This window comes from Garra rufa, chromosome 14, assembly GCF_049309525.1.
Source record: "Garra rufa chromosome 14, GarRuf1.0, whole genome shotgun sequence".
In the NCBI taxonomy this organism is placed as follows: domain Eukaryota; kingdom Metazoa; phylum Chordata; class Actinopteri; order Cypriniformes; family Cyprinidae; genus Garra; species Garra rufa.
The window spans coordinates 28,331,477-28,359,420 of NC_133374.1; the positions used below are offsets into that span (position 1 = coordinate 28,331,477).

General features: G+C 36.7%; 1 protein-coding gene across 1 annotated transcript; it reads right to left on the bottom strand.

Annotated features, from left to right (window-relative positions):
* Positions 1-6: 6 nt before the first annotated feature.
* On the bottom strand, positions 7-27,898 carry c2cd3 (C2 domain containing 3 centriole elongation regulator). Its single transcript, XM_073817693.1, has 33 exons — positions 27,770-27,898; positions 27,230-27,496; positions 26,907-27,064; positions 25,518-25,708; positions 24,832-24,959; positions 24,388-24,502; positions 24,158-24,295; positions 23,870-24,017; positions 23,109-23,194; positions 22,698-22,892; positions 22,480-22,589; positions 20,390-20,508; positions 20,168-20,299; positions 19,635-20,084; positions 19,351-19,502; positions 17,701-17,944; positions 17,439-17,616; positions 17,173-17,356; positions 15,276-15,448; positions 15,015-15,150; positions 14,599-14,867; positions 10,434-10,514; positions 8,675-9,295; positions 8,157-8,465; positions 7,783-7,921; positions 6,733-6,797; positions 6,414-6,619; positions 6,189-6,322; positions 5,955-6,098; positions 4,657-4,847; positions 3,756-4,581; positions 3,409-3,517; positions 7-333 (listed from the first exon to the last, which is right to left on the bottom strand). Exons 1-33 carry the CDS (start codon positions 27,819-27,821, stop codon positions 202-204), a joined length of 6,582 nt encoding a protein of 2,193 aa, XP_073673794.1. The 5' UTR covers positions 27,822-27,898; the 3' UTR covers positions 7-201.
* Between the last annotated feature and the right edge of the window lie 46 nt (positions 27,899-27,944).

Here is a 27,944-nt window from a genome sequence, read left to right on the forward strand (position 1 = left end):
CGTAGATGGAAATACAATGTCTTTATTACAAAAATAGTTAATTACTGTAAATAAACAACTTTTTTAATGCTCACATTATTAAAAGTTACTGTTCAAAAGTATATACCATATTGCATCATGTATGAAATAAATAAGCATCCCAATCACATACTTTATAAAAAAATGTAAAACAAACACACACACAAATCTTGAGTGAATGTATTAACTTTCTTCTGTAAACTTTGAAGCAAATATTTTTGCAATTCTTTTGGTCTCTTCACTTCTCTGTGATGGAGGGATGCTGGGTCTTGATCGAGGCATTCTTCTATATAGGTTTCCAGGATTTACAGTTTCCTAAAAGAACACATTTTTAAATAACTAAACATGACAGCTTTAAATACATAGAGAAGTTTTAAAAATAAGAAAGCATGCCAAGATTCATTAGCTTAGTCACTATATCACTCATATCTACTGAATTATACTAATAGAGTAGGGTGAGCCCCACAAGTATTTTTTTTAACATTATATAATCTGGTGGAAGACATAGACAGACAGACATAGATTAACAGACAGATTGAACAACAGAATGATAGATAGAATGATAGAACAATAAATGGAACGATAGAACAGTAGAACGATAGCTAGATATAATGATAGAATGACAGAACTATAGCTAAATAGAACGACAGAGAACAATGAACAATGGTAGATACAACAATAGAATGACAGAACAGTAGAACGTCATCTAGAAAGAAAAATAGAACGATAGCTAGATATAACGACAGAATGACATAGAACTATAGCTAGATAAAGAGAACAGTCGACAGAATGGTAGACAGAACAATATAAAGAACAATAGAACGATAGCAAGCAGATAGATAGGTGGAACGATAGATAATGATAAAGCAGTAGAACGATAGCTAGATAGAATAAAAAATAGAACTATAGCTAGAAAGAATGATAAAAAACAATAGATGGATAGGTAGAGCGATAGAGAGACATAATTATAGCTAGATAGAATGATAGAGATACAACGATAAAGAAAATGATAAATGAAACGGTAGACAATGATAGATCGAACAATAAAGAAAACCTTAGATGGAACTGTAGATAGAATGAAGAACGATATAATTGTAGAATGACAGATAGAATGCTAGATAGATGATAGACAGAATGATAGAATGACAGAGCAGTAGAATGATAGCTAGATAGAATGACAGAGCGATATAATTGTAGAATGATAGATAGAACGATAGATAGATGATAGAACGATAGAATGACAGAGCAGTAGAATGATAGCTAGATAGAATGACAGAGTGACAGAAAGAATAACAGAGCAGTAGAATGATAGCTAGACAGAATGATAGACAGAACTATAGCTAGATAAAATGATAGATCGAGCGATAAAGAAACGATAGATGGAACAGTAGACAGAAAGATAGAATAATACAGTATAACGAAAGATAGAACGATAAACAGAGTGATAGAACAATAGATAGGTACTACAATAGATGACAGAATGATAGAGCATTAGAACGATAGATAGACAGAACTATAGCCAGATAGAACGATAAAGAAAACGATAGATGGAACGATAGATAGAATGATAGATAGAATTAAAGAATAATAGATGATAGACAGAATGATAGAACAATAGATGATAGGTAGAACAATAGAATGATAGAACGATGGATCGAGCAATAAAGAAATGATAGATGGAACGGTAGATGGAACAGTAGAGTGAATGAAAGATAGAATAATAGAGCAGTAGAACGAAAGATAGAAAGAACAAAAGAATGATAGACAGGTTTTACAATAAATGATAGAATGATAGAGCAGTTGAACGATAGCTAGATAGAACAGACAGAACGATAAAGTAAACGATAGATGGAAGGGTAGACAGAACGATAGAATAATAGAGCAGTATAACGAAAGATAGACCGATAAATAGAATGATTGAACGATAGAATGATAGAGCACTAGAACAATAGATAGAACTATAGATAAAACGATAAAGGAAACAATAGATGGAACGGTAACTAGAACGATAGATAGAATTATAGAACGATAGATGACAGATATAACGATAGAATGATAGAACGATAGATAAAATGATAGTGCAGTAAAATGACAGTCAGAACAACAGCTAGATAGAACGACAGAGCGATAAAGAAAACAATAGATGGAACGATAGATAGAATGATAGATAGAATTAAAGAATAATAGATGATAGACAGAATGGTAGAACAATAGATGATAGGTAGAACAATAGAATGATAGAACGATAAATCGAGCAATAAAGAAATGATAGATGGAACAGTAGAGTGAATGAAAGAGAATAATAGAGCAGTAGAATGAAAGATAGAAAGAACAATAGAATGATAGACAGGTTTTACAATAAATGATAGAATGATAGAACGATAGAGCAGTTGAACGATAGCTAGATAGAACAACAGATAGAACGATAAAGTAAACGATAGATGGAAGGGTAGACAGAACGATAGAATAATAGAGCAGCATAACGAAAGATAGACCGATAAATAGAATGATTGAACGATAGAATGATAGAGCACTAGAACAATAGATAGAACTATAGACAAAACGATAAAGGAAACAATTGATGGAACGGTAGAATGATAGATAGAATTACAGAACGATAGATGACAGACAGAACGATATAATGATAGAATGACAGAATGATAGAGCAGTAAAATGATAGAACTATAGCTAGACAGAACGATAGAGCGATAAAGAAAACAATAGATGGAATGATAGATGGAACGATAGATAAAATAATAAAGCAGTAAAACGATAGCTAGATAGAACAGTAGAACGATAAAGAAAATGATAGATATGGTACATAAATAAACAGATAGATTTTTAGGGTAGAATCTGCAATCTCTAACCCAGTTCATTGGCTGGCTTTCATGACTGTAATAACCCTGTGTTTTTCGGCCAACTTGCAACCCGGGTGTTGAAATACTATTGGGTAAATTGATAGTGGGCGAAATCACAGACCAAAACAAATAACTGGTGAATAACTAAGTGGAATAACTGGCTGTAGCACTAATTTTGAGGAAAGGAGTATGTGAAATATCTGCAAACGTATTATCATTTCGTAGTCAAACAAATTACATACAGCACCTTTAAAGGGTTAGTTCATTAATTACTCACCCTCATGTTGTTCCAAACCCATAAGACCTTCGTTCATCTTCGAAATTAAATGTGTTAGTTGCATTGCTGTCTATGCACGGTTAAAATGCTCTCAGATTTCATTAAAAAAAAATCTTAATTTGTTTTCTGATGATGAACTAAGGTCTTACAGGTTTGAAAAGACATGAGGGTGAGTAATAAATGACAGAATTTTTCATTTTTGGGTGAGCTAAAAAATGAAAGCCAGCAGCTGGGAGACAATGGGAGAATACTCACAGATTCAGTAGTTGCCGACGGAAAGACAGGTGCCATCCTCAAAGCTCTCATGGATGCCTCCAGATGGTGAGCTGACAGGAAAAAATTCGGAATCTCTACAGATTCCAAACTGTATAGAACGGTTTAGATAAAAATAACCCAGATATCATATAATAAACAGCAGTTTAAAACACTTGTCCCACAGACATCCATTTTAAATTCACAAATAATAGAAGTCTATGGGGCAAATGTTTTTTTTAAATTGGTTTTTACAGACTGAGGCACATTTTTTTTCTGTGGTAATCCACAGCATGCCACATATGCTGTCAAAAGACTTTTTTGGGCTCATAGTAAGCTTGGAAGGATACGGTTTTGCTGTCCTCTCATCACTTTTATCATCTGTTTCTGAACCAGACTCTTTAGATGGAGGCAAGTTTGGTCTCTCATCACTTTCTTCAGGCCCACTGTTACTTTGTTCATAATCTTCCACCTCACTGATACTAGAAAGAGCACTGTCTCCATCCAGACCATCTGGAGAAGGCTGCTGTTCCTGAAGATCTGTGACAATAGCATTGTCTCTCTTAAATGTCTCTAGATCAGTTTCAGATCGATCTGAATCAGAATCAATGCCTTGTGACTCTGTAGTCAATGACTGCGGGTTAAAGTCTGGAAGAAGTTCTCTGCTGTTTCTTTCCTCTCCTCGAGTGTGGATGGTGTCGTCATGAGCGTGATGCTGCACTAACTCCAGACTCTCCAGAGATCCCATATCTGGGTCAGACAGTAGGCTGGTCCAAGGGCTGGTTCTGTCTGTGACTGAACTGACCTCATTGAGCCTTCGAGGCTGTATTAAAGTTTCCTCAAAGTCTTCATGCTCATCCTCATCTTTTTCCTCTTCTTTACCTTCATCCTCATCAGATGAGTGATCGCTGGAGCTGTGGTGAAGCTTTTCATCTTCAGGAGCAGATGGTAACTGTCTGGTCTCTGCAGGAGCAGGAGAGCTGATGGGAGAGATGTCATCTTCATCCTCCAACATCATGTCTGAGTCTTTATGAAAGAGTGGCTCTATGTCACAGCTGTCAGACTCTGATAATATCAACCGATCGACTCCAGATGTTAAGTGCTCCTCAACCAGATCAAGAGTGGTAGAGCTTTTATGAACAGTTGGTGCTTCTTCTGTATGGTGTTCACTTAAGCCTGATTTAAGATAAATATAAAGTTAAAAATGCTTTTAAATAAACTGAAAATCACCACAGATAACAACTGACTCACCTTTTATGATGTTATTGACCTCTCCCACCAGATGACTGGACTTCAGCAGCAGTTGTGTGGTGTCCGTCTCGGAGTCTCTATGCACGTCCTGTCTGGAGGTTCCTCTCAGCTCACTCAGCTTTGGGAATGCTGGAGTGGACAACTTTCTGCTAAAATACTTTTGAATATCATCCAGCTCACTGAGGTTTTTCCTTAAAATGCAACAAAAAACTCCATTAACATATATATTCTTAGTGGACACCTATTCACCGCCATTATAAAGCTTGAAAGAGCCAGGACATTTTTATGATGGATGGACGCACTTTTTGGGCTTCAAAATCTCAACACCCATTCACTGACAATTTAAAGCTTAGAAGAGCTAGGACATTTTTTATGATGGATAGATGCACTTTTTTGGGCTTCAAAATCTCAACACCCATTCACTGACAATTTAAAGCTTAGAAGAGCTAGGACATTTTTTATGATGGATAGATGCACTTTTTTGGGCTTCAAAATCTCAACACCCATTCACTGACAATTTAAAGCTTAGAAGAGCTAGGACATTTTTTATGATGGATAGATGCACTTTTTTGGGCTTCAAAATCTCAACACCCATTCACTGACAATTTAAAGCTTAGAAGAGCTAGGACATTTTTTATGATGGATAGATGCACTTTTTTGGGCTTCAAAATCTCAACACCCATTCACTGACAATTTAAAGCTTAGAAGAGCTAGGACATTTTTTATGATGGATGGATGCACTTTTTTGGGCTTCAAAATCTCACACCCAATTCACTGCCATTAAAAGCTTGAAAGAGCCAGAACATTTTTTTATGATGGATGGATGCACTTTTTTGGACTTCAAAATCTAGACACCTATTCATCGCCATTATAAAGCCTGAAAGAGCTAGGGCATTATTTTATGATGAATGGATGCACTTTTTGGACTTCAAAATCTCAAAACCTATTCACCGCCATTATAAAGCTTGAAAGAGCCAGGACATTTTTTTTTTTTTATGATGAATGGACGCACTTTTTTTGGGCTTCAAAATACTGACACCCATTCACTGCTATTATAAAGCTTGAAAGAGCCAGAACATTTTTATGATGGATGGATGCATTTTTGGGGGCTTCAAAATCTCGACACCCATTCACTGGCATTATAAAGCTTGGAGAGCAGGACATTTTTTAATATAACTTCAACTGTATTCATCTGAAAGAAGAAAGTAATTAACACCTAGGATGGCTTGACAGTAAGTAAATCACGGGGTTCTTTTCATTTTTGGGTGAACTATCACTTTAACCTTTCATCCATGTACCTAAGAGCAGAGAAGAGTGTTGAACTGGATGGGTGGGAATCTCCAACCAAGGAGGACTGAGATGCTTTTTCTTCCTCATGCAAAGTCTGATGGAACATTCTTATGTTGTCCATGTGCTCTTCGTGGCGATCTGTCACACTGGATCTGACACTGGAACACATTCCCATAGGTATTACTTTAGACAGTAAATCGGACAATGAGACAGCTTCTAAATAATTTTCCCTAAATAAATACCTGTCAGAGAGCAGTCTTTCAAACTGTTCAGGAGGTGTGCTGATCCTCTGCTCTGAGAATCGACTCAGGTGGCAGGGGAAGCTGCTGTACGTAGCCGTCGTTTGATAGCAAAGTGGAAGTGCACTAAAGAGAGCCTGTAAAAGATACAGTAAAAGCAGTAATATTGTGAAATATTATCTCAGTTTAAAATAAATAAAGTATAAAAGAAAACTATGAACAGCTTACACTTGAATTTGGAGCAACAGCCTCCTGGGCCGGCAGTCTCTGTGCGCGGAGTTCCTGTACTGCCCTCAGTGGAGACACGGACACCTTTAGCTGCCCCTGACACTGCCCGCTGAAATCAGTGATGTTATACCAGCCACAGACTGACTGAAATCCTGACAGAAGTGGCGACAGATCTACAGACACGAATCCAATCACCCGCTCAACCTCTGCAAAGGAAAACATATTGTAAAACTAGTCTTTTACATTTCATGAAGAAAATATGAGTGGTGTCTGCCGTTTCAAAAACTGCTAGGGTGTTGTGAATGATTGCTGTCATTACCTCCTTTATGCCAGACTTTGAAAACCAAGGACTGCTGGGGATCCAAAAGTAGCTCCTTCGATAGTCTAAAAACAGAAAAACAGCCACAAGTGTACAGTATAAAAAAAATGAAAATAAAAAATTGCTAAAATTTTATGAGTAAACAAACAAATCATCACTGTCTGCGAAAAGAGCCCATGGGAAAAATATGAGCAATGTAAAACGGGTTTAAAGGAAACCTATTATACAAGATGTAACACAAGTCCCATGTTTCCCCATCATAACATTTTGAAAATGCCTATTTTGAGTGGAAGCAGAAACAACATTTTTGTGCATGCCTCTTCAAATGCAAATGAGATGCTGCTTCCCAACCCATTTTCCAGAATAGGGCAAGCCTTTACAGCCTTTTTTCGTTTTGATTATCATGTCTATCATGCTGAAGTCATGCGTTTTAAACCATTTTATTATAAACTTGTAATATATGGTTTTCTGAGCGCACACATCCAAAACGCATGCATAGAAAGCGGCTGTTGCATGACAGGTGAGTACTAAACTAAGTTCTCTTTTGTGTCTTATTGCGCTTAAACTGTCAAATTCATGACAGTCAAAGTTTATGTTAAAAACACACAAGTTACCAAAACATTGGGTTGTCTATAAAGATAAACAGCTAGGAAATAAATGACGTTTATATTAGATCTGTGATGTAGCACCGTAATATAAGGTAAATAAATCAATAAATCCACTGCTCTCATATCCTCTGAGGCTGGGACTCTAAATAGTGTTTTGTGCTCGCTTGTGCAGCCAAAGACAGAACTGCTAGCATACTTCGCTTGAACTTTTGCCATGGTGTTAGAACTGAAATACCGTTGTCGCTTGCCGTGGGTGGAAACGTGCAGATTAAAGGGTGGTCGTGCTCGTTTTTTTATATGCTTGCAGAAAAAGGCTTACTAAAACAAAGTTACTGGCATGTCCTTTTTCACATTTTCTGGGTTGGTAGATGTACTGGGGACCCAATTATAGCACTTAAAAAAGGTCAGATTTTTATGATGTGTCACCTTTAAATGGGTTTACCTGCATTCTTGCTGGTGGTCCCACACAGGGCAGTCGCTGTCTTTGATCAGTGCTGTGGTCATTGTGCCCGGGGCATCGGCGGTGGCATAAGAAACACAGCAACTAGGCAATCCTCCACCGCGCTCAGCAAGAGGACAACCTGAGTATGACAAGAGCATTAAAACATCTTGCAAATGAGAATGAAGTAAAATGAGTTTTGTCATGAAACTCTAGAAACCCTCTACCTCCCCAGCTCCACCTGTATAGATCTGTTACAGGGTTAAATCATATATGTTATATGTGTTTCCTACATGCTCACAGAAGCATGTTTATGGATGTACTGGCAGTAGCTAAACTCTCCGAGAGTTGTCATGACAGAACTGTGGTCAATTTACCTTTCAGGCTCAGATGCATGGCTCTGTCCACAGTAATGTTGGCTATGAAGGTATCCTCATTGTTGAATTCTTTGGCTGGTGGTTCATTAGTGTTCACAACTGATTTGATCAGCCGTTTGCCGGGGGATTGAGATTGTCTTGGCAGCACTGTGGTGCGAAGGTCTCCATCCTCTTCATCTTCTACTGAGCTGTTGAACTCCTCAGTGGCTTGAGGCTCATGTGGTACAGAGTCTGTTGTGACAGTGATATGGACTCTGAGAGCGGCGCCACTCAAGTTTACAGCAGAGCGTTTGAACAAAGGATACACACCTACCACAAAAGAGCAGATAAGATAAGATTAGATTAGATAAAAGCAGAAGGCATTTCATAGACAGGATTGTCCTGGCACTTGATGCACTAAACAAAACCATGGTACAAAATATGGACTAAAATCTTTTACGATTAAATCAAATTTCTTTTCTTTCCTTCTATGTGACTTTATTGCTTTAAAAGAAGTAAGAAAAAGAGCAAACATCTACCGCTGATGGTTTGATGGTGCTTTAAGGTCCCAGCAAGAGCAGAGAGATCCACAAAAGCAGAGCCCACCAGACGGTCAGCATTATGAGGCCGGACCCTCTTCTCCTTCCCAAAGGCCACCCACACCTGCACCTCCATCTTCTCCTCCCTCAGATACCAGCGCAGGGGTTGAGTCCTCCCTAGCACCACGCTTCTGCTTCCTTGAAATGCTACCGTGGCTAAACCTTCTCCTCCCTCATTCTCGTCTGGAACGGGATGTCTAAGTTCAGAGCAGACGGTCTGCTGGTTGTACAGTTTGTATCTGTAGTAGCAGTAGGTGGAACGCTGTAGGTCCTCATGTCCTGGCAGGAGCAGGCAACGGATGGGCAGCCACACTCTAGGCATGCAAAGTAATAATGTCAGAGACTTTGCACTTGCTTCCAAAGTATCTTCATCCTCTATGTCTGCCTCATCTTCACTGTCTTGCTCCACGTCCCATCCGAGACCACGGGCTGAATTGATGACTCGCTCTCTATCTGCATGATGGGAAAAACTGATGGAGACTTCAAGCCCTCCTGCTGAGGTCAGACTGTGAGATGATGTTGTGCTCGGAGGTAGAGAAAGACTGTACCAGCCAGATATGCCTGTAAATATACATACAAATTAGATTTCTAATAATATTCAATACTTTTATACCTACATATGAAAGTTTTTTTCTTTTTACAAGCTAAAATGTAATATTATAGTATTATATATAAACTGCCATTAAAAAGTTTAGGGTCTTATGCTCATCAAGGCTACATTATTTGATCAAAAATACAATTTACAATTACAATTTAAAATATTTCTATTTTAACACTCTTAAAAATATGCATGTTCCTTTCATGCAAAGCTGAATTTTCATCAGCCATTACACAAGTCTTAGAATAATTGTAATATGCTGATTTGATACTCAGTTATCATTAATGTGGGAAACCGTTGTGCAGCTTTTTTTTGGGGAACATGTGATACTTTTTTAGGATTCTTTGATTAATAAAAAGATAAAAAGAACAGAATTTATTAACAATAAAAGTCTTTACTATCAATAAAAAAAAAAAAAGTGTACTGGTCTTAAACTTTTGAATGGTGTATATTGGATTTTTATTTTAAAAATAAATTTTCCTGAAAAAAAGTATTACAGGTTCCAAATAAATATTAAGCACATTAAGTTTTCAACATTGATAATAAATAAGCAAATTGGAATGGTTTCTGAAGGATCATGGGACACTGAAGACTGGAGTAATGATGCTGAAAATTCAGCTTTGATCACAGGAATAAATTACATTTTAAAGTATGCTAAAATAGAACACAGTTATTTTAAATTGTAATAATATTTCACAATATTAGTTTTTTCTGTATTTTTGATCAAATAAACGCAGCCTTGATGAGCAGAAAAGACTTAAACATTAAAATACAAATGGAAATATAAAAACAAACAAAAAAATTTCATAAAAGTAATATTAAAATAGAAACCAGTAGTTTTAAATTAGAATCATATTTCACAATAATATTTTACTGTGTTTTGGGATAAAATAAATTTGGTGAAAATTCCTTTTTTCAAAAACATTTACTTTTTTTTATTATCTAATGTAATAAAATCATTTTCAAGTGAAGCAGATCATTTTTGAAAGCTAAAATGTAAAAGGTAAATATAAATGTAAAAAACTATATTATATATAAGTTAACACTACAATATATATTAAAAAAACATTTAAATCCTATTAATATTCAAGACTTTCTTACCACTTCTTTTGTAAATCAGATCTATAAGCCTAATTTTCACAGTGCCCAAGACAGTGTCCTTCGATCTTGTTGTATCAGCCACTACAATGAAATAAATGAAACATACAGTACATAGTATTTATAATGTTGGAATGTAGTGATAATACTAGTAAAAAATAAATAATAAAATAAGACTAAACAGTAAGTGTAAAGACATACACATAAACAAAATAGTAAAAAAAAATGGCCCCATTACAGGGTTCGTACAGATACTATAAAATTTGATTACAGGACTTTCAAGTACTTTTCAAACACTACTTTTGATTTTCAAGGACTTCAAACAAACACCTGCACTGAGGTCTCCATTGGAATTAAAAGATTTGCAAACCTGTTCCGAAGTTACAATCTCTTCAAAAGGTTCGCAATCCGTGCTCCAAAGTTCCGATCTGAATTAAAAGATTTGCAAACCTGCTCCGTTGTTCTGATGAGTCAAAAGATTTGCAATCCACGCTTCAAAGTTCCGATCTGAATCAAAAGATTTACAAACCCGCACCGATGTCTTCATCTGAATCGAAAGATTCGCAATCCACGCTTCAAGGTTCCAAACTGAATCAAATGGTTTGCAAACCTGCTCCAAAGTTCCGATCTGAATCAAAAGATTCGCAAACCCACACCGACATCTTTATATGAATCAAAAGATTTGTGATCAACGCTTCAAAGTTCCGATCTAAATCAAAGGTTTGCAAACCCGCTCCAAAGTTACGATCTGAATCAAAAGGTTTGCAAACCTGCTTCGTTGTTCTGATCTGAGTCAAAAGATTTGCAATCCACGCTTCAAAGTTCCGATCTGAATCAAAAGATTTACAAACCCGCACCGTTGTCTTCATCTGAATCGAAAGATTCGCAATCCACGCTTCAAGGTTCCAAACTGAATCAAATGGTTTGCAAACCTGCTCCAAAGTTCCGATCTGAATCAAAAGATTCGCAAACCCACACCGACATCTTTATATGAATCAAAAGATTTGTGATCAAAGCTTCAAAGTTACGATCTGAATCAAAAGGTTTGCAAACTTGCTCTGTTGTTCTGATCTGAGTCAAAAGATTTGCAATCCACGCTTCAAAGTTACGATCTGAATCAAAAGGTTTGCAAACCTGCTCCGTTGTTCTGACCTGAATCAAATGATTTGCGATCTGTCCTCCAAAGTTCCGATCTGAATCAAAAGATTTGCAAACCCACACCGACATCTTTATCTGGATCAAAAGATTTGTGATCCACGCTTCAAAGTTCCGATCTAAATTAAAGGTTTGCAAACCCGCTGCAAAGTTACGATCTGAATCAAAAGGTTTGCAAACTTGCTCTGTTGTTCTGATCTGAGTCAAAAGATTTGCAATCCACGCTTCAAAGTTCCGATCTGAATCAAAAGATTTACAAACCCGCACCGATGTCTTCATCTAAATCAAAAGATTCGCAATCCACGCTTCAAGGTTCCAAACTGAATCAAATGATTTGCGATCTGTCCTCCAAAGTTCTGATCTGAATCAAAAGATTCGCAAACCTGCACCTGACGTCTCCATCTGAATCAAAAGATTTGCGATCCATGCTTCAAAGTTCCAATCTAAATCAAAAGGTTTGCAAACCCTCTCTGAAGTTCTAATCTGAATCAAATGATTTGCGATCCGTGCTCCAAAGTTACGATCTAAATCAAAAGATTTGCAAATCAGCACTGACGTATCCATCTGAATTAGGGATGCTCATATTGACCGTTTAACCGTTAACCGACAGTAAGAATTTTAACCGATTATTACTATCAGTTAAACGGTTTAAAAGGGTTTTTTTCTATTATTTTTTTTTTTTTACGTTTGCTGCATGGTGAAAGAAATAATGCTATTTGTAAGTTATCTGTTTACTCACGCGCGCGTGTCGACACGTGCAGTGTGGCTGTACAGACATATTTCACTTCACCTTTACTTAGTTAACAGATGTAGTATATGCAACTCAATGGCAAGTGGCGTTATTGAGTTATCAGAGAGTGAATCCGTGAGTGAATGTATTCAAATTCTGAATGAATTATAGTCTAGAAAGTGCGCAATAGGCGCTCCCGTTACAATCACTGGAAAGCTATCACTCATCCTGGAGTAGTTCATCGCAATCTCATAAAGTTATTAAAAAGTAATAAAATAACCTTTACACTGCACAATTAATCTCTTATTTATATAATGCCAACACTTTCTTTGTTTTAATAAAAGAGTTCGCGAAAGTTTAGAAATCAGCAAAACTGAAACCGGCACTTTGGTTGGTGAGTGGATTGTAACATAGCCTCCTCTGATTGGCCACAGTGATAATCAAATCAACATACATGTCTGTGATTGGCTATTGCTGAACGCTGTAAAACACGCGCTTCTCCACACGCATATGACAGTGGATGGAAGTCCCGAACCGCAAATTGAAAGGGTTTTTGTGATGGTGTTTTTTTTGCGGATCTAAGAGTTAACAGGCAGCGGTCCTGCCTATCCGTACAGCATGAGGACATGTTAAAAACTAGGCACACTGAGGTATTGGCTGGCCTGCTATATTTTTATGTCCGACGAGAAGAATAAGACCGGTACAGTTCTTCAAAGCGCATAAAAGGATTTAGTGTGTTTTAGTTTTGTCATCTTAATTAGGTAGTTATTTAATTTATACATATTTAGTGTAGGCCTATTTATATTATTCTTTTTTTTTTTCATTCAGATTTTCTCTGTTCTCAGAACCGCTGCTGATGCGTGATAATTTAAGTATATGTCAATACAGTTTTTGTTGTTGCTCTGTATGCACGTTAAAATAAAACATTTGCTTGTATTTTTAATGTATCATCACAGATACTCGTGCATTCTATTTTTATTTTAAACTAATTTATTATTCTAATTTTATCAGTTAACGGTTAATGTTCGGATAACGAGCAGCGGTTGTCGGTCAGGAAAATTAACCGAAATGAGCATCCCTAATCTGAATCAAAAGATTTGCGATCGACGCTTCAAAGTTCCGATCTGAATCAAACAGTTTGCAAAATCGCTCCAGTTACGATCTGAATCAAATGGTTTGCAATCCATGCTCCAAAGTTCTGATCTGAATCAAAAGGTTAGCAAACTCGCTCCAAAGTTACGTTCTGAATCAAAAGATTTGTGATCCATGCTTCAAAGTTCCGATCTAAATGAAAGGTTTGCAAACCCGCTGCAAAGTTACGATCTGAATCAAAAGGTTTGCAAACCTGCTCCGTTGTTCTGATCTGAGTCAAAAGATTTGCAATCCACGCTTCAAAGTTCCGATCTGAATCAAAAGATTTACAAACCCGCACCAATGTCTTCATCTAAATCAAAAGATTCGCAATCCTCGCTTCAAGGTTCCAAACTGAATCAAATGATTTGCGATCTGTCCTCCAAAGTTCTGATCTGAATCAAAAGATTCGCAAACCTGCACCGACGTCTCCATCTGAATCAAAAGATTTGCGATCCATGCGTCAAAATTCCAATCTAAATCAAAAGGTTTGCAAACCCTCTCTGAAGTTCTAATCTGAATCAAATGATTTGCGATCCGTGCTCCAAAGTTACGATCTAAATCAAAAGATTTGCAAATCCGCACTGACGTATCCATCTGAATCAAAAGATTTGCGATCGACGCTTCAAAGTTCCGATCTGAATCAAACAGTTCGCAAAATCGCTCCAGTTACGATCTGAATCAAATGGTTTGCAATCCATGCTCCAAAGTTCTGATCTGAATCAAAAGGTTAGCAAACTCGCTCCAAAGTTACGTTCTGAATCAAAAGATTTGTGATCCACGCTTCAAAGTTCAAAACTGAATCAAAAGGTTCGCAAACCCGCTCCGAAGTTACGATCTGAATCAAATGATTCACAATCCGAAGCTATCTGAATAATGATTAATGAGCCATCATTTCAGATCAGGACTCCATGAAATGATTCACAAACCAGTTCTGAAGTTCCAATCTGAATTAAATGACTTGTGATACGTGAAGCTGCGATCTAAATCAAAAAAGCACTTTTCAAGTACCTCTTCAGGAATATTGCTATTTTCAAGGGTTTTTCAAGGCAGATTCAATTATTTCAAGCACTTCCTTAACAGATGTGTGTTATGACAAAAAAAAAAGACATCTCCACATAACTGTCTACCTTTCCAAGTCAGGTCACTCACTTTTGTGTGAGTCTCTGTTGTAAATGGTAAAGACAGCCACTGCCTCCTGCAGGAGTTCAGCCAGACTGACGCTCTCCCCACTGTCTCTCTGCACCAGCAGGTTACAGCAGAACTCAGCATGATGTTCAAACTCTGGGCAGAAACTTTTGGCCGCCACACGCGTGCTTCGAACCTCACTGTCCGGCAGGAAAGACAACTGCATGGTGATGAAGGAGTTGAGCCCAACTTCAGAGTAATACTGCAGTGAGCTGTCTGTATCTGCAAGAGCTCTAAGAATAGACAAAAGAATGATGGTTACTTAAAAGAAAAAAAAAGTTAAATCATTGTAACTTGCTGTTCCCCAGCAGCAGGCTAGACTGCTGTTGAGGTAATTGGTAAAAAAAAAACTAAAGCAGATTTGAAGCAGATTGACTAACTTGGCTGCAGCTTGCAGGCCGGCTGCTCTGTGCACTTGCACAACTAGTGTCACTCTGCGGGACGGCACAACCCCACTCTTCACTCCCACACTTCTCATTGGTCGAGACTTGTACTGAACGTTCACTTCAAGCAGCCCTACAGGTAAAAACAGATAAAAACAGGTTTTACTTTATTGCATTTGTTTCTAATTCATATTAAACTGTATATGTATTTACGTATATATACTGTATGGTATTTAAAATAATTAGGAATGCAACTACCAGGGGGCTGAGGCTGTGTGTCAACAGGTCGGTCGGTTCTTGGTATCAGAGGGAGGGAGAAAAGCTGTGCATCGGTTTGACCCTGTTTCTGCATGGTTACCATGGCACACAGTTTGGACATGGGCAGCAGTCCTCTGGCGACTAGCTGATCTCTAACATTTGGATAATAATACCTGTAAAAGTAATATTTTCCAAACAAATATTACTATGTATACACTTTCCAGAAAAATATTACTAAATAAGAGAGACTTGTTTTTAAATTGTATACATGTAAAAAAATAAAAAAATAAAATAATAATACAGTAAACAGAATTAAACCATAAAAATATTACCAAATGAAAGCAATTTTTTAAATGCAAAAAATGTAAAAAAACAAAAACAAAACAAGAATGAATAAAATAAATCATAATAATAATGCAAATAAAATATTGCTAACATAAAATAACAATTTTAAATGTTTAATCGCAAGAAGCAAAAATAAATAAATAAATGAAAATATTTCCAAATAAGTAAATAAAATATTGTCCGAAAAAAATGCATTTAAATTAGGGATGTTAACCGATGACCGTTTGACCGGTGGTTGACCGTATCAACGTTAACCGGTCAAAGTTGTCGGTAGTCGGTTAAAAAAAAAAGTGCCGGTGCGTCTTTTACGCATTCTGAAGGTGCCTGTTTTATCCATTGGTTTTATCATGTTGCAGTCTATTAGGCAACATTCCGCATAAGATGGGCTTAGATTTGGAAATACATTACATCTACATTTCAGTGGTAACCGATAAGGTGATGATGATCATCATCTTTCTTTATTATGGTTAGCACTACCTCAACTAAAGCGGCGTCTCTTCGGAGCTGTCATTTTCTTAAATGAGCCGTGGCAATGTTTCAAATGAGCTTCTAACCTAGACAAACGCCTTTATTTTCAAAGCGATCACCTTGTACCCAAACCATTTGAAACTAAGGAGCCATTTGTCCTACGATTACATACAACAAGCTCTTCGGCGCCGCGTTTGCGGGACTCATGTTTCGCGCTGTAGGGGATTTTAAAAAAGTGACGTGAGTGGCTGTGTGTGTGTGTGTGCGGGAGGCAGAGCGGCAGAGAGATGCGACAGAGTTGCGAAATTGCAGGCGCGGCTCGAAATGGCTGTTATTTCAAATAGCGTACCATATTTTAAACTAATCGGTTAACCGGTTTCAACCGGCTAATGAGGCTCGGTGGTCGGTCAAGAAATTTTTTAGTTTTCGCCATCCCTAATTTAAATGTTAAAATGTAAATAAAAGAAAAATAAATAAAAGCATTGCCAAAAAAAGACATTTTAAATGCTAAAATGTAAAATGCAAATACACAAATAAGTAAACAAAAAAACAAATTAAAGACTGAGACATGTTTTTAAATGTTACGATGTAAATACAAATAATTAAATACATACATGAATAAAAAAAAATAAAAAAAAATGCTTTTACATGTTTAAATGTAAAAAAATAAATCTAAATTTAAAAAAAAGCAAACAAATAAATAAATAAAACCAAATAAAGAGACAAATTTTCAAATGCTACAATGTAATAATAAATAAATAAAAACATTTGGCAAAAAGAGACACATTTTAAATCCTAGAATGTAAATAAATGAATAAAATCTTGCCACAAAACATGCTTTTACATGCTAAAATATATACTGTATAAAAATAACAAATAAATAAAATATTGTTAAAGGGACATGTTTTAAATGTGAAAAGCAACTTATAAACAGAAATACTACCAAATAAAAGAAACATTTAGGTACAATAAATACATACATACATACATAGAAATTATTTCCAAATAAAATAAAAATATTTTAAATGTTAATATGTAATAAATAAAATTCAGGACTGAACTACAATTTCTACATTCACTGTACCTGCACCAAACCTCAAACTGGACTCCTCCTCCGTTCCTCATCCCCTGACTGGCCAGTGAGCCTAGCAGTATTCTTTGCACTGGGATGTCAGGAGGAGCCAGCAGGACGTGAGTCTCATTATGTCCAAACACAGGATCAGGCACACAGAGAGTGGTCTCAGTGCGATAGGCCTTGAGCTCCACATCTGTGAAACAGAAAGTTGGTTGAGCTGAATAGAAAAAAAAAAAAAAAGACTTTTTGATACAGTCAGCAAGAAAACAGCTTACTGCTCTCAACAACACGTGGGTCCGTGTCCTCAATCGACTCATTTTGTGCAGGGAAGGAGTACTGGATGTAACAGTCAGCTTCTCCCCACACTGTGGACTGCAGAGGCGTCAGACCCTTCACTCTCTCTACTCGGATCATGAAGACATGCTCACGCAGAACATCCACAGTGGTACTGACCTACAAGAACATTGATTTAGAATCAAATTAAGCTTTATCCTTTAAGCACAAGTGCTGCTTTTGGAAGTTTCAAAGTGAACTAACCTTGGTTTCCACATGTGGCCGGTGGTCTAACATGTGCGCCGGTCGAGGCAGTGGTGATACGTGGGTCAGTTCTTCATCCCTCATTCGCTGCAGTGCTGTGATCTGCTGGGCCAGACCCATTGCTAGACACACCCTGAGGTTTCCACGAGTGCTGCCACTGAATACATCAACCACAGGCATATAACTGTCCACGCCAACCACTGGATACTGAGACTGCAAGAGCAGCTCTATGATCTTTGAGTCTCTGGAGACAAAAAAAAAGGGAAAAAAATTGTTAATCTATTCCTATTATTAACTATTCTTTTATGGCATTTATTAATGTTTTATTTACTTTCATTTTCATTTTTATTTATTTATTTTATTTTTAAATGTATTTATTTTAGTTTCTTTCATAATTTTCTTTTTTTAAAGCAATTCTGTCATTTTATTGTTTTTTTTATAAATATATATTTATATAACCCCTAAACTAGATAGACAGACAGACATACAGACAGACAGACAGATAGATAGATAGAACAATAGACAGAATGATAGACAGACAGACAGACAGATAGATGCATAGACAGAATGAGATAGACAGAATGACACACAGAATGACAGATAGAACAATAGACAGACAGACAGACAGACAGATAGATAATCAACAGAATGATAGACAGAATGATAGACAATGATAGACAGAGCGACAGAATGATAGATAGACAGAATGATAGACAGAACGATACAGATAGATAGAACAACAGAATGATAGACAATTATAGACAGAGCGACAGAATGATAGATAGAATGATAGATAGACAGACAGAATGATAGACAGATAGATCAACAGAATGATAGACAGATAGATCAACAGAATGATAGACAGAACAACAAAACGATAGACAATGATAGACAGAGCGACAGAATGATAGATAGACAGAACGTTTGACAGAACCATAGTTAAATAGAATGATAGATAGATAGATAGATAGAAAGAAAAATAGATAGAATGTCAGATAGAGACTGAAAGAAAGAACGATTCAACAATAGATTGATAGTACGATAGATAGAACGATAAACAGAACAACAGATGATAGATAGACAAAACGATCGATCGACAAAACATTAGATAGATAGATAGATAGATAGATAGATAGATAGACAGACAGAACCATAGCTAAATAGAATGAAAAATAGACGTCAGATCGAGGCTGACAGAATGAGAGAATGATTGAACAATAGAATGAGAGATAGATAGAACGATAGATAAAACAAAAGAATAGATAGAACAATAGAAAGATAGACAGATAGAATAATTGATAGACAAAACGTTCGATCAACAAAACATTAGATAGATAGAACGAAAGAACAACAGATAGAATATAAGAACGACAGATAGAATGATAGACAGATAAAACAATAGACAGAACGATCGACAGACAGAACGATCGATAGAAAGATAAACAGATAGACTGATAGATCGAACGGTAGATAAAATAGTTGACAAAACAATACATAGAATGACAGATAGAATGACAGACTGATAGATAGAACGATATTACGATAACAATAGAACGACAGATAGAAAGATTGGTAGAACGATAGATAGCGCGACAGACAGAGCGATGGAACAATAAATAGATAAAACAATAGATAGAATGATAGATCTACCTGAAGGACATGTAGAACTGGTGGAGAGGTAGTTTTACTAAACCAAGAAGTTTATCATGGTCTGAGCTACTGGCCCTCAACCAAACTTCAATGACCATCATGTTGTTCTTCATTCTCTCCAACAGTTTGCTGGTCAGTGCAACTGGAGCCACCTATATCATTATAGAAATTAGGTTAAAAACAAACAACAAACTACATTTCCTTAATAATCCTGTACTGTGGGAACCCTGACAATTTCCACCACAGAGTAATATGGGCCATGCAATTCTATATTTAGCACCAACCTGAATAAAACCGAATAATGGATGTTTTTGACCCCAGCTCACTGTCGACCGAGCCGTTTCATCTGACCCAAGGAGCTTACAATTCAAGTAGACGTTGGGCTGCATGGGTGCACAGTTAAAATCTTTCCCATCGGGCACCATGAGCAACATATGAAGCAAAACCTCAGTCCCCTCCACTTCCTGCTGCAGAGGCTCACGAAAAGTGCTTTGGTTTTTGACGCGTGGTGATGTAGATCGTGATCTGGTTGGAGGAATCAGGATACTCTGGATTTGATGAACACCTGCACTAGGAGACGGGTCTCTCCTGTGGTCACTCACACATAAACCCTTCGGCCCATCATGCTCTTCAGTCAAATGTGAAGAAAGAGGTCTTCCTGGACTCAGCATTCGTTTTGCAGATTTCTTTTTGGCAGAGAAATCATTCTTGTTTGCTGCTAACTCAAATGACACCTAATTAAAGATAAGGGACAAAGTATAAATCATTTTAGATAATTGAACTTTCCTAAATATGCTTCTTACTAGTGATCCATTACCTTCAGAGGACCAACTGCTTGTTTATCAGTGTTTCCATCTTGTCTTTGAACAGGAAGGGCAGCAGAAATGCTCTGTGATTCACTCTGCATCATGGAGCTCAGAGGAAATGTTGCGGATCCAATGAAAGCGGGCTAAACAACAAACAAGAGAAGATCAGGCCTCTAACAGACTTTTTTTTTTGAGGTTTGTTTGATTTTTTGATTGACACACACTGCACTTACTGTCTTTTGAAGGCTATTTCTGGAGTAGATCTTGAATGTGACGTTCATCTCCCACCATTGTTTAATCGTCAACCTGCTGAACCTCACTGGAAACAAACTTTGGTGCTGAAACGCCACCACTGAAACGAAAATGAATCACCACATTATTACACCAGTTCTTGTTTCTCCTAGTTCTCTTTTGTTAAAGGGATAGTCCACCCAAAAATTCTGAGATTAATTACTTACCTTCTTGTCGTTCCAAACCTGTAAGATTTTCGTTCATCTTAAAACAGATTAAGAAATTTTTTATGAAATCTGAAAGATTTCTGACCCTGCATTGACAGCAACACAACTGACATGTTCAAGGCCCAGAAGGTAGTAAGGACATCATTACAATAGTCCATGTGACATCAGTGGTTCAACCATAATTTTATGAAGCTATGAGAAAACTTTGTGTGCAAAGAAAACAAAAATATAGCTGCAAGAAGTGATTATCGGGGTTCAAGCGCTTTAAGGCATTTAAGCACATATGGAAAAAAATATTACATATTTAGTAAGCCTGTAACCACCTAAATCAATGATTTAAAAAACATTTTTGGCAAATACAGGTCATTTGGCTTAGAAATGCAATGTTTTTAATGTTTATGACTATTATCGCACCAGCTGTGGTCCGATCTCCCTAAAACTTTACATGTATGTTTAGAATCACCCGTCGCATGTATTCACCAAGTTTTGTGAAGTTTTAAGTTTTCATTTAGGCTTTAAGGGCTTTTGGCCCTTTTCTAAACGACCCCGTTATAGCTTCCCAAAGGGTAAATTTAAAACCTTTTTCAGTGACAGTGGCCGATTTCCTTCAAATTTCTCAGACCTTTTAGGGCCATGAGTCAAACAGGCCCACTGAGTTTTGTTCCAATTAACCTCTGTTAAACTTGTCTAATTGGTACTCAAAAATCATCACCCTATGGCGGCCAAGAACCACGACCGTGTGTACCGATTTTCATGTCCGTAGGACAAACAGAATGAGAATCAGAAAGAGCTTTATTACCAAGTATGCTTGCGCATATAAGGAATTTGTTTTAGGGTCACAGGCTTCCAGTACACAGAGACAACAACAACACACAGACAATAAAAATACGAAAAAATAAGATTAGAATAAAACAGACGTAGTTATGGCCATTTTTATGCTTTTTCCCCTCTCTTACAACAGCATTAAGTGGCCAAGCTCCGAAACTTTTTTCACTTGAGTTTGGCGCAGATAACTCATTCTGTTCAAAAGTTATAGCTATTTTAGTAAAAGCGGCCTTGCCCCTTTCAAGCGTTTTGGACGGTGTTTGTTCGCAACAGAGAGTCGAAAGTTAAACTTTTCTGATAATTGTTGATATTCACTGTCCAGAGAATCTTTCTGGACTGGTTTGGTTACGATCTGGCGAAGAAACTAGGACAAGTTTGCAAAAGTAGGTTTTTCCAAAAATACAAAATACCCAAACATTTCACGTGACGGACAAATCCGAGACATGCGTTTTGGAGTGATTTTGTACTTTTGATCACTGTAGCGAGCCTTGGTGACATTGTAGACCAGGGGTTCTCAACTCTGGCCTGCGAGTGCAGGTCCAACTCTGAATAAACACCCCTGAACAAGCTATTCAAAGTTTTTAGTATTACTAGAAAATTACAGACAGGCAAGTTTGATCAAGTTTGGAGCTAAACTCTGCAGGAAAATGGATCTCGTGGGCTAGATTTGAGAACTCCTGCTGTAGACTGTGAGTACTATCACCTCTCCAAGTTTCAAGTCTCTCCGACGGTTTGGTCTGCCCGATCCTTGGCCATTCTAACAATTACAATAGGGTTTCAGTGCTACACCCTTGAACCCCTAAAAACATTCTTACTACCTTTCTGGGCCTTGAACGTGTCAGTTGTGTTGCTGTCTATGCAGGGTCAGAAAGCTCTTGGATTTCATCAAAAATATCTTAATTTGCGTTCTGAAGATGAATGAAAGTCTTACAGGTTTGTAACAACATGAGGGTGAGAACTTCGTGACAGAATTAGTTTTTTGAGTGAAATATCCCTTTAAAGTTTTCTAAAATAAAGAAAGTTCTCTAGAATGTACTCACCGCCGTCTGTTACTTTACTAGATACCACTTTTGTAATCTCTGAAGGTACATGTTGAACATCTTCATACCCAGCAGAGACCAGTGGAAAGAGGTACTCCACAATATAAAAGCTAGACAAAAAGTATATTAGGTGAAGTAAGTTTTTAAAAATGGACGCACATTTCTAGCCTCTGAAATCTATAAATATTATCTGATGTGAAATATCTTAAATGTCATACCATTTCTTTGCGGTGAGGGGGCGGGGTGGTCTTCCTCTTTTAGCTAGACTTCTTGAAGTACTCTCAGTGGGAATTTTTAACTCACTGATGGTGACCCTGGCAAAACGAATATCTTCAAGCATAGATATTTTATCCAGGCTAAGTCCAGAGAAATCATTTTCTACTTCTGAATGCTGCACATCTTCAGAATCAAGCCTTCAAAAAAAAAAAATATAGGCAATTTAAACAACAGCATATATGATTTATTATTATTATTATTATTATTATAAATATACAGTATTATTTTCTGTACCTTCACACATATGTAAAAACATTTACATACACGTTTATTACTTTTTTTTATTTTATTATTAATATTTTTAAGTCTTAAGTAAAAGAGTTTTAAGCATTTCTTGCATTATTATAACCGACCGGGCATTTTTAGTTGGTCTTGTGTGTACTGGCTTCTCTGCTGAGTCTTTCTTCTGATGGTCCTCGTCCAAACATTCATCTGATATCTGAAAAAGAAAAAAAGGAATTACAAAGGTATATGTTTAAAGGGATAGTTCACCCAAAAATGAAAATTGTGTCATTAATTACTCACCCTCATGTTGTTTCAAACCCGTAAGACCTTTGTTCATCTTGGGAACACAAATTAAGCTATTTTTTATGAAATCCGAGAGCCTTCTGACCCTGCGTAGACATCAACGCAACTACCACATTCAAGGTAGAAAGGTAGTAAGGACGTGAGGACATCAGTAAAATAGTCCATGTGACATCAGTGGTTCAACCTCACTTTTATGAAGCCTTGAAGAATACTTTTTGTTCACAAAGAAAACAAAAATAATGACTTTATTTAACAATTTCTTCTCTTCTTTATCAGTCTTCGCATGTCCACAGCAGTACTGGACAATTTTACAATGTCCTTACTACCTTTCTGGGCCTTGATTGTGGCAGCTTCTGGGCCTTGATTGTGGCAGCTTCTGGGCCTTGATTGTGGCAGCTGTCTAAGCAGGGTCAAAAACATTAAAAAATAACATAATATGTAATCTGAAGATGAACAACGGTCTTATGGGTTTGGAATGTAATGAGGGTGAATAATTACCAACAGAATTATCATTTTGGAGTGAACTATTACTTTAAGAAAACTAAACTAAATATAACAGTTTGCTGTGTTACATTCTATGACTTACAGGAGCTTTGTAGAAGAGGTTCTCCAGAAGACTCTGATCATATTGAGGGTCATTGAGCTCACTGTCCATGAGCACACCACTGTGATCTGAAAGAGAATCTGGGAGAGAACCTTCTCCATCCCAGAACTGCATCACAGATCCATTAACACTGAGGAACAGAGCAATTACAAACATTAACGTATATAGTTTGCAAATATATACAATACAATTCAACTCACTCTAACAGTTGACCACATTTCCGTCACGTATTTAAGAGCTTAATCTAAAGGTAACAGTAGCCTTGACTACCTTCCCAGCAGCAGATCCACAGCCATGTCCTCTGTGTTGACTCTAGTCTGACTTGGTTCTTCAAGGTCGTGAGCAGGATGCTGGAGTTCTGATTGAAGGATGTTCTCCAGAAACTGTCCTGACGAGGGCCTGGCTGGCCTTAAGGAGGAAGCAGATGTTTGACGTTATTTATAATCATCAACACTCTGCCATTTTGTTTTCTATTTTGACTGAAATAAAAGAGTTCATACAAGGCATCAGTGTTGTCTTTGGGAACGTCCTTCAGAGGAACATCTGACGCCACATCAGATTTTAAGGCTGAAACCACCATGGCATTTCTCAGTTTGCTCCCACGCTCCAGAAGAACTGGAAAAAAATTAAATAATAACTATATAATGAAGAATATGCTAAATAATTAAATAGAGTGTAAGAGCTGATATTTTTGTCTACAGATTGGCCAACTGAACAATGACCACAAACATCTCTAAAGAAAAATTTGTAATTGGTATAGTCCTGTACTGACACAAAAAATTGAGCACTATAAAAAAAACTAAGTTATTTTTGACTACATTTTGAAACAGTCCTTTATTTTGACCATCCCTTACACATGTTCTATGACACAAAGTATTTTAGCTGAAATATACAATATTAATGTCCATTCAATGAATTCAGTGAATCAAGTTAATGAGATTTACCTGACAAAAGGTCAACAGGTGTGTGGCTATTTGCTGGAAGAGTTTGAGCGGAAGCTGGTTTAGGTTTTCCAGCAGAAGAAGCTGGCATGACATTACCGTTTTCTCGAAAATACAGGTAATCCTTCCCTCTAAAACAAAAATATTGGACAAAAACAATAATTAATTCTACATGTTTGAGATTAAAAAAACTGACGAGAAAAAACCTAGTTAAAAATCTAGTTTAGGAAATGAAATCAAAGTTGAAGAACTAAATTACTAAAATTAAAAATGAAATTAAAAGCTAAATAAAATTATTGGGGGGAAAATATCAATTACATAATCGCGACAAAATGACTAAAACCTAAACTTAAATTAAGATGAAAACTGGAAGCATAAAAATAAAAAGTATTTTATTTTTTTATTTTTGTGAAAACCACAAATTCAACATTCTTTTGCCTGTAGCTCAAATTTAAGCTGTGCACATTTAAGACTCATTTCGCCTGCATGGGTCACATTTTACCAATTTTTTAGTATTTTAATTTAATTTGTCTGTTCATAGACCACAGTCAAGTCTGAAACTAATTACAAGACCAGTCGTAAGGATGAGTGCTGTTGCTGAAGAACAGAATATGAACTGATTGATATAATGAGAATGTATTCCACGTCATTAATTCAACACTCAAATCATCCAAAAGACAAAAACAAACCTAGGTATGTGGCCAGAACTGCTGCCAGCTGTCTCCTTCACACTGGGGAGAGCCTGATCCAGGGATGGCAGTACAAGCATGTTCTGGTCAGTTGTTACTCCTGGAGCCTGTGCGTCGAGGCTTATATCAGTCGTGGGTACTGAACTACTGCTGTCATATCCCTCCGTTAACGCTTCCAGGGCAAGTGTGACCTACGGTACACATAAAACAACACATAATTAACTCTTGCTGTGCTGTGCTGAAAAACTCCCAGTACAAATTCCCAGAACTTATGCACCTTAGTTTTTGATTGGGGAAAAGTTATAAACTACCAGTCAAAAGTTTTTAAACAGTAAGATTTTTAATGTTTTCTAAAGAATTGTCTTCTGCTCATCAAGCCTGCATTTATTTGATCCAAAACACAGCAAAAGCTGTATTTTACCATTTAAAAGAACTGCTTTCTATTTAAATATATTTTACATTATATTTTTGTGATCAAAGCTAAATTTTCAGTATTATTTCTCCAGTCTTCAGTGTCACTTGATCCTTCAGAAATCATTCTAATATGCTGATTTGCTGTTCAAGAAACATGCTTTGTTATTATTATTATTTAAAACAGTTTAGTACATTATTTAGATACTTTGATGAATAGAAAGATCCAATGATTAGCATTTATTTCTTAAATAAAAAGCTTTTTCATTATCATTATACACTATAGCATTTATAGAAATTTATAGAATTATAGAAATTAATACATTTATTTATCAAGGATGCTTTAAATTGATCAAAAGTGATGATCAGGACATTAATAATGTTACAATAGATTTCTATTTCAGAACTTCATATTCATCAATGAAACCTAAAAAAGTCTACTCAGCTGTTTTCAACATAATAACAAAAATAATAATAATAGCTTTTGAGCAGCAAATCATAAAATTAGAATGCTAAAAATTCAGCTTCGAAACCACATGAATAAATTACATTTTAAAATATATTCAAACACTAATTAAACTATTAAAAATATTTCAAAATTGTATTGTTTTTGCTGTGCTTTGGATCGAATAAATGCAATATTTGCAATACAATATTTGGCAAGAAGCATTATGAGAGATTTATAAGCCATTTTTGTAAGCTTTTGTAGGCTTGACCAGAAAAGCATAAATGTAACATGTTGGGGAAAAATACCCCAAAAAGTACAAAAATTATCCAGCTATTTTAGGGAAGTAGCTATACCCTGTGTGCAGTCAGTTTGATTGCAATGCGATAATATTATCTATGGTTTTTGGAAAAAAGAAAATCTTCTCTGGGTCAAAATGAACAGAATACAACAAAGCTGTACTTTAAAAAACCTAAACATGAGGTGAAGAAAATATATTTGATCAGCTGAATACTTTTGAGCATCTGACCCACCTGAAGCTCTCCAAGTTTTTCCGAGGTCGGGGAAACAAGAGTGAAATATCCATTTATGGAGTGAGACAAAGAGAGCCGGGCAATCCCAGGGATTTGAGCTCGAGCAATCGGCAAATGATCAACCTTTGTAAGCACATCCAGCACCAATGAGCCCATATCTGTGAACAAAGAAATGTTATATTCAGTTATGCATCACACAAATAAACTCAGGGCTTCTGCATGTTCAACACAGATAAATGTAAGAGTCAATGAAGTCCTGAAATCCTCACGTATGTAAAATACTCTGTAGGAACTGTCAATAATCAAACACGTCCAAGTCAAACCTGTCAAATAGGATGTCAGCTGTTTGGGTCCACATCGAACTGGAAATCGAGCTGTTGATTTCACCCCTTTCTGTTCAACATGTCCATCTCTAGGCCTGAAGAAGGTGCCATTGGAAGACTCTCCCCACCATCTGAGTCTGATCAGAGTCACAGGAGGAGGTCTGATGATGGTCCACAACACTTTACTCACTGTCACTCTCAGGAAACATCTCAGCTGGCCTTCCACTAGAGGAGGAATACTGGTGGATGGAGATACATCACTGAGCACTGCAGAGTGTGGACAAAAAGAAAGATATTAGATCATAATGTTTCCTAACTTTCAGTACTTTCAATAGAGCTGTTTATTGTTTCACATTACAGCCCAAAGTGCGGACAACACATTAGCATTAGACTTGAGCCGTAAATTACTGTCTAGGTAACTTAGGCATATGACTATTTAGACGCAGGTTTTGTCCTCGCAAAGGATACGAGATTTTAAATCTCTTTAAACGACTGTCGGATTTGCGACAAAAAAACAACCACCAAACCAATGTAACTTACCTCTTTTTCTGTTGCTTACACCCTTTGAGGGTTTCACCTTTTTATTCTTCATTCCTCACATCGAGAGTGTACTAAATAATGTTATTAATGAATCATAGCCATCATACTTTGTTGACAGTTGCGTTAACAAACATAATACCGCTGAGCAACGGCTCGACCAATCAGAGATCGGAAC

Bases quoted from the DNA above. Each gene is read 5' to 3' on its own strand.
- c2cd3 (XM_073817693.1), bottom strand. From the start codon at position 27,821: ATGAAGAATAAAAAGGTGAAACCCTCAAAGGGTGTAAGCAACAGAAAA. The intron at 25,709-26,906 runs GTGGGTCAGATG...TGTGTACCGTAG, and splicing joins AAAAACTTGGAGAGCTTCAG to GTCACACTTGCCCTGGAAGC. The intron at 6,620-6,732 runs GTAATGACAGCA...TTTCCTTTGCAG, and splicing joins CAAAGTCTGGCATAAAGGAG to AGGTTGAGCGGGTGATTGGA.